The sequence below is a fragment of the Orbicella franksi genome, chromosome 10, assembly GCF_964199315.1.
Source record: "Orbicella franksi chromosome 10, jaOrbFran1.1, whole genome shotgun sequence".
Classification (NCBI taxonomy): Eukaryota; Metazoa; Cnidaria; class Anthozoa; order Scleractinia; family Merulinidae; genus Orbicella; species Orbicella franksi.
Window position 1 is genome coordinate 29,521,332 of NC_138154.1, and position 12,400 is coordinate 29,533,731.

The window sequence follows — 12,400 nt, forward strand, 5'->3', positions numbered from 1 at the left end:
GACAAATAAACATCAGATAACTTTTTTCTGCCAGTTTACAAGCAAATAGCTCACTATCCAGGGTTGATTAACAACTCTACACAACCTTAGTGGAGTTACACCATCAAATACATGCCACCCATTTATTCTCCTAATAGCCATTTCAGCTTGTATTCTTACATTTGCAGTTCTGGTTCATGGTTGGAAAACAGTCTTCCTTAGAAAATTGGCATTAAAATTATAGTCAGTTCTGATTTACTTGGTTGCATAGAATGGATGAAGATTATAACCTTCCTGCTTGCCAGTACAAGCTGTCTATCAAATCTACGACATTCCTACTAGGCCTTAAAATGTGTTGTCAGACTTATTCAGAGTAAAGTTCACTTTTGGATGTCCAGGTCTTGGGTGTCTGAACTGTTATCTCTCTGCAGTCTATTCTGCACCTTATGTTTTCAAATTCAGCCTAGGAAAACTTCAGGTAAATAATTCACGGGCTGGCTCCCCAACATCAAGTACAGGAAATTGGCCCATGCAATAATTTATCTGACACTACTAGTTCTGAAACATTAGACCTAAAAGCCAGATCTTGCTGAAATATTAAGCGAGTAAAAAATATTCAAAATTCATCAATGGCTGTATTTAAATCACTAATGTCCTTCCACATTCAACCTTGTTTTTGGGAAAAATTTTTTGTTTACCTCAGAGGCATGAAAACTGATTAATTCCTAAGTTGATTGAAGCTGATGGGTATTCATATGCCAGACTCAGATGCATCATATATTTTGCTCTACACAGAGATTCCTCATCAACTTTTGCCCAAGGGAAAGCCGAGGGTACGGCTCCCAGTTTCAAAAAGTGTACTCAGTTTAAAATCACTTGGCAAGAAGTGCTCGGAAAAACAAAAATTATTTCCTACCGAGGTAAAATAGACATCTCCCCTTTGCATAAGTATTTCCCACTTTTTTCTTCTTTGTTTATCTGGCTAGCTTGTCCGAAGGAAACTCAGTCGTGGAAATGATAAATCAGGTCGGTTTTTGCTTCGATTATTAGAGTTTGCAGCCGCACAACACTTGTGTCCAACTCTCTTCCTTTTCTTTACCACATTTGCTCCAGACAAGTAGCTCTAACCTACATACATTCGAATTTTTTCGTTCTTCCCCAGCATTTCGTCCGCCATTTTGAAAGCTCGAGGGCTATTAAGCCTCGCTTGCGTGCAACTTCCGGTTTTTTTCTGGAATCGGTGTATTGATTGTATCGTGTTTCTCGAACGGAAGACCACAATGAGTGATCATCTGTGATGTAGCCAGTTCTTTTTTTCTTCTTTCCCCATTAGCCAAAAAAAGAACGCCTGATCGCAGATTATGTAATAGTAGCTGGCAGGATTCAAGAGCGACTAAATTTTTTTTATTTGGTGGCGGATTCGCCCTCGAAGGAACTAAGCCTCGCTTCGCCGCCAAAAACAAAAGCACTCGCGCGTCCTCGCGCGGGAAAGTCCGTACTCAGGCTATCTGTGATGTAGAATCGAATCTGAATAAGACAAGCTAGAGTTTTTCCCTCTTCTTTCCATAAAACATTACTTTGTTCTCCCAGCGTGGTCCAAAAAATCTTGACACACGTCGATCGTGCATGAACTCTTTGCTCTAACTCGAACAGAGAGCCTTCGAGCAAGTTATCATTTTGCCCGAATAAGAAAGCTATTTTGATCAAAAATATAAAACAAACAGCAGTGATAAACATGTGGCTAGCATACGAAACGTCAAGTTCATGAAATGAATGTTTTTAAAATGTTCATCACCGCTGTTTGTTTTATATTTTCAATCAAGCTACGATGGCTGAAGACCAAGAGTTTATAAGAAAAGTATTAATTTTTTTTTCTCCAGCTTCTCAGCCGGCGGTCCGGATTTTCCCATCTGGACCCCGAGTACGGACCGTTCGGTCTTACCGAGTAGTTGAAGATCATTCTGATATCGCAGTGCTTTGTTCTAGATTTCGGCCAAAATTGAGATATATAAATATCCTGCTTGAGACTGCGATCAACAGTGAAAATACCTGTGAAAATTGCACGAAACCACCCTGGTAATGGGCTACAGTACCTTTACCTCGCGCCTCCACCCACTACTCCCCCGCAGATTACGAAAAGGAAGAAGAGCCTGGGATCTAGGTTTGTCCAAAATGCCGGTTGAATAGACACTGTATTACCAAAGCGATACAAGGGGTTTTGGTCATATTCAATTTTCATAGGTGAGCTGCATTGATTTAGCAGTACAGTTTTGTAATGCTGTGTTGATAAGTTGCATTTAAACCGTACGAATGTCCTTTTAGTTTCTTGTTAAACATACTTAAAAGCTTACCAATCCACTGACTAATCGTATTATGGTAACTTTTATTTATTTTATTAGGCTTTATAAATAAGCTTAAGCTTACGTATGATAGGGGAATAGTGGACACACACTGGATTTCGACTTAACACTGACCCCATGGTGATCCCGTTAACTGACCGCCTAAAAATACTTACGGAGAGAAAAAAAAAGAAAGAAAAAAAGCTCAGTTAATACTATGAATGAGCCTGATTCATTTTCAGGCTTCCATTTGATAGTCTTCAAGCTTATTCCCAAATGATACGGTGGACAAGTTTTTAAAATTCCACTGGATCATGTCATATCTATGGTTGAGTGCCGATCCATACCCTCAATCGACTCTCAATCATTATCTTTATCGACATGTGATTGATATTTCATAGACACTCAATGGACACTTGATGAGCATCTTGATTGACACTTGAATGACATTCGATCAACAGTCAGTTGATAGTGGGTTGATGGTTGGCTGAGTGTCGACCAACTCATGCAATGATTGAAAATTAGTTAAGTCTCAACGGACAGTCAACCGAGATGTCAATGGAATGTCAAGGTGCCGATGGAGTGTCAATCAAGTATCAATTGGGTGTCAATCTAGGGTCGATTAAGGGTACTGATTGAGGGTAATGATTGACACTTGCAATGTCTATGTTAAGTTATTATAATTAAGATCTTTGATTGATTGATTGATTGATCTGTTCTCCTTTTAGAATTAAAGTGAATAAAACTATTGTTGATGCCTGACTGGTTATTAAATTATTTAATTTGTTTTTTAACAGGGGAAGTTAAGTGCAGTGTGAAACTCTACTACACTGTAATTCTACTTGTAACTGAGCAAATTGATATTAATAATTTTTCAATCACTCCAGAAACAGATCATTGATTAAATCTGTTCTTTTTTTCAGTTTTCATGTTCAGATGGTGGCAGCGGTATTGGCTTAGTTGTGCTTTCAAGTTCTCTTTGTTTCTGCTTTTCATTGTTCTGGCAGTTGGAGAGTTTGGATGTTTTTGGTGGGCATTCTGTACTTGGCGTATCCCCAAGACTTCCCGTGACTCATTAAATCTCCTTTTTGTCTCTGACTCACAAATTCAGGTGACATTTAAACCTTTAAGTCAATTAACAATTTGAGACTTTGAACCAATTAGTTTTTTTACATGTTTGGTTGACTGTCGCTTGTACAAAGCCCAGGTGACTTATAAGAAGTTTAAATAATGATTATTGTTATACCTCCCAACTCAAATATGTTTTGTGATTAGAGGGGAGTGTGTCACATGTCGTGGGCCAAAACTCACTAACTCCCTAGGGTGGACAAAACTCACTAACTCCCTAGGGAAACAACAACTTGAACTTTTGACTTGCAGATGATCAGGTTGTGCTCTTTGAATCCGCAGCAAATTTGTGAGCCATGCAGCTGCTGCCTCAAGCAAACGATTTCTGTGCAGTTTTTTTTTCCATTTTTGAGTTGGGAGATATAACAAAACACTTAATTACTGGTCTCGTGGGAAACAGTGAGTTTTAATGAACTGAGATACTCTCAGTTCATCAAATTTCAGCATTTTATTCCTCACTTAAGACCACATGATATGTCTGTCACTTCTTGTTATGGTGTTCTGTTAAAATAATTTGTAATGATGATGATTTTGGCATTAAATAAATGCTTCATATGCATCTGGTAAAAACCCAAATAATACACATGTAGGTCCATCTTGTTTGTTTGCCCGAGGCTCTGAAAATGCTCAGTGCTGCCTTCTACAAAACCTTCTCCATCATATTCAAATTTATGAAGGAACCTTGTTGTAGATAAAGTAATGTAGTTCTAACTTATTCTTAATCATTGACATAATCTCACTTAATCTTGAATTTTTGGAGGATTGTCTGAAAGCAGTTGCCATTTAGTACTTGTATACTGTTGTGTATCATTTTACGACTGCAGTTAAGAAGTGTTTGGTATTGTTGTACATCACAAAGTTCCAGAAAATATCCATACCTCCCCCATGGAAGGGATTTATTCCAAGACCCCCTCCCCCAACCCCTCTCGAAATTCTAATTAAGCTTGATACATTTCTTTAAATGCTTTAGTTGGTCATAGAGACCTTCCACCTGCCAGGAAATTCCAATCCCTTCTGTGGTGGAGAGTATGAAATCGGGATATTTTCCGAACTGCATATTCATAAATATTTATATATTAGTGAATGGCCAATTTCCCCTATGAGACATGCCTACTGGGAATCATGGTTAGGTAACCGTGGTAAAGCCATAGTTGTACATGCATCAAAATACATGTACATGGAAATAGGGGATCAAAACTGTTGTTTATAATTTCACTTTCCTAGGATAGCCCGATTCTCAGATGCTACATACTGTCGGTTACTGTCTGCAATGCATGCTAACCTAGGTTGGCTCAATAAAGTTGTCCATAGTTGGTGTGAATGTACATCTTCAATACTAAACAATTGTCTAATGTCAAGTTTTACTGACGTTGCTCTCCTTTACTTTAGGGGTACAAAGGAGAACGTCCTGGAATTCTTGGGTCAATAGCACGGCTTGATTCAGACTGGTACTTGACAAAGGCTTTCTTTCTTGCATTTTCATCCTTTTCCGCAGATGCTGTCATTCATTTAGGTGTGTAGTAGACAAATTAGGTGTTGCTTAATTCAACCCTCCTCTGCTGCACCAGAGCAATGGTGGATTACATGGAAGCATAGTTCATGCTTCAATAAAATTTAAGCATTAAGGGAAATATTATATTATATTATATTATATTTTAAACTGTTCAACCCCAGGAGGCTGCAGGCCGTTACTAAGGTGAAGGAAACTATTCTTAGAGACTTTCTCTTTGCTGACGACTGTGCCCTCAATGCCAGCAATGAGCAAGAAATGCAAGCGGAGATGGACAGTTTTTCCACAGCCTGCAGCAACTTCGGCCTTACCATCAGCACCAAGAAGACAGAAGTAATGTACCAGCCAGCCCCGAACAAGCAGTACCACAAGTCACAGATAACGGTGAATGGACAGATACTACAGCCACTAGAGACTTTCACATACCTGGGCAGCACACCCTCTCGCAATGCGAACATTGACGCTGAGATCAACAACAGAATCTCCAAGGCAAGCAGCGCGTTCGGGAGACTGCGGGAGAAAGTCTGGGAGAGAAGAGGAATCAGCCTCAATACCAAGCTCAAAGTCTACCATGCTGTGGTCCTCACCTCCTTACTCTATGGCTGCGAAACCTGGACTGTGTACAGACGGCATGAGAAGCTGATCAACCATTTTCATCTGCGGTGCCTCCGAAACATTCTCCACATTCGCTGGCAGGACAAAGTCTTGGACACAGAAGTCCTGAAGCAGGCAGACCTTCCTAGTGCCATCACTGTCATGCGCAAGGCCCAGCTGAGATGGGCAGGCCACGTCTCCTGCATGCCAGATGACCGCATTCCAAAGCAGCTCTTCTACGGGGAACTCTGCTCTGGCAAGCGCACAGTTGGAGGGCAGCGAAAGCGCTACAAGGACAGTCTAAAAGTCTCCCTAAAAGACTTCAACATCAGCACTGAGTCCTGCGAGTCTCTTACCTCCGACAGACCCTCCTGGCGCTAACTCATCACCAAAGGAGCCCACGCAGCAGAGGAGCGTAGGTCCCGTTGAGCCGACGAGAAGCGAGCAGTACGCAAGGAAAGAGCCGCTAGCACTAATAGCACAGCCCCTACCCACTTCTGCCCTACCTGTGGGAGAGGCTTCCTTGCCTGAATTGGTCTCATCAGCCACCTCCGGACACACCGTAGAAATTTATTAACAAACTAGATGTCTTTGGTCATCTTCGACTACGAAGGACGAACAACAACAACAACAACATATTTTTAGTATAAGCAATTAACGAAGCATAATTAGTGAATGCCCGTTGAGCATAACAATGAGATTTTTTGAGCATCAAGCATTAGCATAATAGTGAAAAATCTGGGCATAAATTATTCACGAAGCTCTAATTTCTACTCCCCCTAGATGGGATGCTGGTCCAGCACTGGTTATTTCTTGCATTCTGTCAGGTTTCATGCTGGCACCCATTTATACTCCTGTGAGGAGAGTGGCAATGTGAGAGTAAAGTAAGGGCCTCTCAGAGGTTATAGGGACCAAGGGAACATGATCGTGCTACCCCAGCTGGAAGGCCCTCTAAAAATGTCCCTGGCTGGGGCTTGAACCTGGACCACTCATAGCATAGTCCAGAACAATTATAACCATTATGCCATTTTGCTTCTCTTAACAGATCTATTATGTACAATCATATTTAAGACATTGACTCTTTTTTTGCAAATGATATGATTTTCTGGCTTTTTTACTTGTTTGTGTGTCTACAGATAGTTCAACAGATGTTATTTCTTAACTAGAAGTCTAAGCAAATTCTATATTTAGTCACTTAATTTCTTTAAAAATTAGGTTTTGTTAATTTAAGCAATTCACCAAGTAAACATGCCATCATATGAGGTCAAATCTTTCATAAAGACAGTCAAACCTCTATTAAGCAGCCACCCTTGGGGAAAAGGGAAGTGGCCGCTTAATTGAGGTTTTTTTTGAATATTTTTCACAATTTGGTGAATTTCTTAGTGAACATGAAGTCACCTCAAGACGATCACCATGGTAAAAGTGTATTTGAATATTTTTACCACTCATCCCCTTCTATTTTGGACTCTTATCTGCCATCACCTTTTCCAAAACAAAGTTAATAATAAATTTTGGATGGCCATTCAAAAGGGGTCAAGGCAAATTAGAAAGACCCTCATCGGGTTAACCAAAAGGTGGCCGTGGTTGCTTCATACAGGTGGCTGGTTGATAGGGGTTTTATTTTCAGTAGTTTACTTACAATGATTTTGGGATAACTGGGCACTTATATTATAAGGTGTGGCTGCTTAATACTGGTGGCCGCTTAATAGAAGTTTGACTGTAATATTTAAAGAAACCATACTAACTTAAAAAGGTAATTTCTTACTAGTTAATTAAAATCACCACAAAATTTCTTTATGATTTCTTTTAAATATTATTTATGAAAGATTTGGGGTTGATTTACAAACGGGTTCAGTCAGTGGTGACTGTTGATCATTCAGTAGTAGCAGTAACTGTCGATGACCCCTCTGATACAAAATTGGTTTAACTAATATTCAAGGTGACTTGTTAGATGAAGGATACATTGCTACTGATGATGAATTTCAGGAGTACAAGGTAATTTAAAGAAACTGTCAGACAGATCAAAATCTGAAAGTACTTGAACTAATAACACTACATTATTCAAACAATTAGCCAGTTAACTTGCGATTAACTAAGAAGATGAGACTCAATCATACAAGTCAAGTTTTGATTGAATTTGCGAATTTATGATGGCTGGCTTGGAAGTGAGCATGTGATTCCCTAAGTTTGAGTAGGCATAAGATGAAATTTTCCCCCCAGTACTGGTGTGATATTTACTCCTAAGGGGTAAAAGTTGGCTGTTATAAGTTGCAAATGTAATTCAAACAATATTGGTAAAGAATGTTAACTTTGTAACTTGTGGACACTAGTAACTAAACTGATGTATAATTATAACAAAATGTATTCTAATTTTAGATAGAAGAGCACTGCTAATGGACTCCAAAATCCTTTTCTTTTAGGTCAGACATGATAAAATTTTTAACACCCCTGATAGAATTTCCAGGATCCATGTTGCTGGCGACAATGATATTGGAGGTGAATCGAGGGATATTATTACAGAAAAAACAGTGTCAAGATTCTCAGAGAACTTTGGCCCTATAAATGATGTCCTAAGACTGAAGTCTTTCCAGATAGTGAAGGTAAACCTGAGTTTTCTACTAGGTTTTCCCAATAGTTTTAAAAACTGGATCATGGTACAATTTGAGAGTTTTCATTGGCTTAGCCATCATGGGTTATGAGCCATGCATACCATGCTCAACAAATATATGGTACGGTGATTTTTTTTGGGTGCTTTAAGATGATTATAGCCACTCATATCCAAAGTGTGCCCGTGGAATAATTGACATGTTCATAAAGTTTTGATTGATTGAATTGATTTTTTTCCTTTGAACATTCGTGCTTTTGTTACTACACTCAAGAGCAATTCTAGGTTTGTTGTCAACACTGTTAAATCTCAAGTGTAGATAACATTAGTGCAGCATGGCCCAATATTTCACTGCACAATTAATTCATGGTACCAATGAATTGCTTTTGTCTGGCTTTGTTCATGTAGCTTCATCAGAAGAGCATTGTTTGATATATATCTGACAGCCAAACTTCCCCGCCCTCATTTGTTCAAATTATATAAAAGGTAAAGCAATTAAAGTCCAGTGCTGTGATACCTGGCTTAAAATTAATTAGCATGTTCAGTTGCATTATTCTTAAATTACTTAAAGGACATTTAATTTTGCTGTATTTTTCCAGTATCTACATCATAGCAGGAAGATACTTACATTATGCATTTTCAATGAGTTATTAGTTCCATTGGGCCTTCCTTTGTCCTAATGGAGAGGACAGTGGGGGGAGGGGGGTTGTGGCACAATATTCATAAGAGCGGGTATGTGCAAGCGTGAAGTTTCTCTGGGATGAAGCTTGAAATTAACCTTGAAACTTGAAAGTTTAACCTGTATGACTGTTGCAACTGATCTTCCACAGATAAATTCCTTGAGCTTTTTAAGGAGATGGCCTCTCAGAGATGAGCAGACAAACTACAACAATACAATGAACTTTATTAAAGAGTTGCCATTAAAGCTTCACAAGGATAAAATTTCTATTTTGATTGGACATGTTCCCCTAGGACTTACCAATAAATATCAAGTTGGTCCAATGATGAAGGTAAGTTTTCTTTAGGAAACTGTTACTTAAATAAGTTAAAATCTAATAGTAGATAATTTAATTTAGAAATACAGTACTATCATTTTATGCACTCTTGATTTCTATAAAGTGAGAGCAGATCCAGCCTTTTGCCTCATCAATTACATCATGTATAACCTCATTAGATAGAAATTAAATAGAGGGTATTACACAGTCAGTGGTGCAAAGATTTGAATTTTATTTCTGAGTGGTTTAGCAAAAATATTTTATGAACAAGTGCAGCGAATGAGTAGAATGTTGTTTTTAACACTCTTGTCTATGTAATACAAATGTGTATTCTCTTTGTTTTAACTTGTCTCTAGCAATGATCTTCTGATTATTTCTCTGGCCTAAATACAGTATGTATGACATTACATGGCATTAATTAATATACAGTATGTACTAATATGTATGTATTGAGGACCTACCTCTTCTTTACGTACACATTTCGTTAATTTTTTGCCCTTGCTTGAAAAATTCAATTTTTTTGCAAGAGCACGTTACATTTGTGCTATGCCAACATGGGCGCTTGATATGAAGTTATCAATTCAACACCCGTGTTCATATATGATCACTGAAACAGCATAAACTATGATGTTCGAACGCTTGTGAGTCGCGCCTTTGCAAGTCCTTTGCAACCCCGCGCAAAAATAGCCGCCTTTTCCGCGGGTTACGTAGTTTATCAATTTGAATGTTAGATTTTTTCTTATTTAATTGAATAAAGTTTCGTTTTCTCTCACATTGTAGTTAATTAATGCTGTGAAGCCGCGATATGCCTTCTCAGGTCATACTCATAAGGTAAGTAGGAATACGTTTTGTAACTAGTGTCCCCAATTAGTTCTTTTCTAAAGCCAAATACTCTTTGAATCTTAAAGTGCAACTAACCCCCAATTTTTTTTCACTTATATAAATCTCCTTGTTTTTCTGATCACCCCTTCGAAAAAATTATCGTTGTAGCTATTTTCGTTAATTTTCTATGAATTTTCAAAGTTGTAAAATTTGGCCTTTTTTGCTCCCACCACCGAGCAATTGGAAGAATGGGCTCTAGTTTTTTTGTGACGTCATCATTATATCTCATTACCCACACTGGATTAAACTTATTTTATTGCTGGTTTTGAGAGTCACGCAATTCAGAATAGATCAAAATAAAGGGATGCGTTTTCAAATTTCTCCGGCATAACTGGATGCTGCCTTATAGTGTTTTTCCGATGCTAAAGTTTTTCAGATGCTATTCATCAAGGAACTTAACCCATCTTTGACTTGATAAGGACATTAAGCAAACGTCGAAACGTTGTCATTAATTTTAAACTAAAATGGTTTAAACATTTTTCATTTTATCGCAGTGTTTTCTTGTTAAAAATAAGATTTGCCCTTATTTCAGGTACTACCCTATTTCCTTTAGTTTAAATAGGCAATGCTATGTATTGCTATGCAGAAATACCTTCATAAATGGAACTTTTTACCGATCTCACTCAATGTCAACAATTTTTCGTATTTTTCTGATACACAAATAAATACCCTGCATAGTCGCATCTATCATGCCGAATTTGGTAAATCTACGAAGTATTACATGTACAAGAATCCATTGCAAACCCGTAAAAATATGGGACCCCAATCCTACAAGGAAATTTACGCCAGAGGTCAGTGCTTGTCACCCGCCATACATTTTTTTGTTAAGGTAAGGGTCCCATATTTTTATGAGTTTGGAACGGATTCTAATGAAACTCACCGGCTTTACCTATTTACTAAATTCGGCACGATAAGTCGAGTGGTGCGTTTTTTGTTTTTTTTTTGTTTTTTTTTTGAGTGAAAAAATCGGAAAAGTGTGACATCGGTAAAAAGGTCTTTTGTTGTTGTTGTTATATTACCGTAGTAAATATTGCGTTACAAAGGTGCTGTGGAGCTTCAAGGTTGACCAGTGGCGGGTGGTGGATCTAGGGGAGGGGCCCGGGCTCCCCCCCCCCCTCCCCCTTATTTTGGGTAAAAGATAAAAATATCAAAGAAGGAAGAAAAACCGGTAGGGCAAGCAACACCCACCCCCTTAGTTCAAGGTCTGGATTCACCACTGTTGACTCAGGTTCGAGTTGCAATTCAAGATACCATCCAGATAGAGTGCACGTCTACCCTACTTCGTAAATAATTTCTCAAGCCTTCATATCCAGCTCTTACTGATATGTCTGCTAAGCCTGCTGTGAAGTGATATGTTTGCACAATAGTTTGCAAATGTTAATAGCTTGCACAACAGTTTTTAGGCATAACAAAAACAAATATTCTTTACGGCCTTTGACTGCTGGGACTGAAGGTCAGTGTTCGTTCCAAGCTATTACAGATCAAAAGCAAATGGATACAAGAATACTTATCAGAAAAGATTGAATTGATCAATATTTGTAAATACTGTGCACTGAAGCAAATTAAACTATAGAGTGTATAAAAGAGCACCAACAAATTTTAATACGGGGGGTAAAGCAGTGATGGACTATCGCATGCATCCCTTCTAGGGAGGAGTAGAAATATTCTTGTTGCTTCATGCTACAGAAACCGGGTTAATCTCAGGTTGTATGTGCCACTGGCGTGTTGTAGACTTGTTTATAGTTCTGGTACGTACATCTCCATGAACAGTACCATTAGTTGTTATTACTTTACATCACATGATCCTCGGTATTTCAACGTTTGAATTTTTTCGTTGTTAGTTTCCTTGTTTTGCTTTTCACATTTTTATCAGGAGGAAATTGTGTACTTACTTATTTAATTATTAAGGTATTTATTAAGATATCATTGTCAAGTGAAAAGTAACAAAAAGTAGCTAAGTTAATATAACAGAGTGTCAAATAGTTTCACACAGAGGAATAAATGAATAATGATGTAGTGTCCACAATAAATTAATAGTTGATCAACTTAGGTGATTAAACACCTAAGGTAATGGGTCAGACAAATACTTCTGCTCAAATGGAGTCTAATTGTGTGTTGAGTTTTGGTTTTCCCATGTTGAGAGATGAAAGGCATGGTTTAGCATGGTCTTGAGGAGAGATCCCTTGTACCTCACAAGTGGTCCATGTGGCTCTGAAAGTGGAGATGCAGATCTGCATACAGTATTTATCGCTTTCAAATCATCATTCCCAGGAATGGCAATTTGCTAGTTCAATGGTAAAGCTTGAGGATGGGTGTTTGTTGTTTAAAGTTGATAGGAATGGTCTCTCTCCATCTTGGGATGTGTTTA

At 38.3% G+C, this 12,400-nt stretch overlaps 2 protein-coding genes across 2 annotated transcripts in view; one reads left to right on the top strand and one right to left on the bottom strand.

The window, feature by feature from the left end:
• The first annotated feature begins 251 nt into the window (after window positions 1-251).
• On the top strand, window positions 252-11,666 carry LOC145501813 (metallophosphoesterase 1 homolog). The gene is made up of 10 exons (XM_081481203.1): window positions 252-352; window positions 442-457; window positions 2,141-2,220; window positions 3,255-3,429; window positions 4,836-4,959; window positions 7,490-7,545; window positions 7,971-8,150; window positions 8,986-9,165; window positions 9,931-9,981; window positions 11,076-11,666. Exons 1-10 carry the CDS (start codon window positions 252-254, stop codon window positions 11,172-11,174), a joined length of 1,062 nt encoding a protein of 353 aa, XP_081337329.1. The 3' UTR covers window positions 11,175-11,666.
• A 24-nt stretch (window positions 11,667-11,690) lies between these two features.
• The window catches only part of LOC145499420 (bile acid-CoA:amino acid N-acyltransferase-like), an 8,303-nt gene continuing 7,593 nt past the window's right edge, over window positions 11,691-12,400 (bottom strand). Inside the window, exon 2 of the mRNA XM_081478932.1 lies at window positions 11,691-12,400. This exon is cut by the window's right edge and continues 4,914 nt beyond it. The gene's annotated coding sequence lies outside the window, so the exon portion shown is untranslated.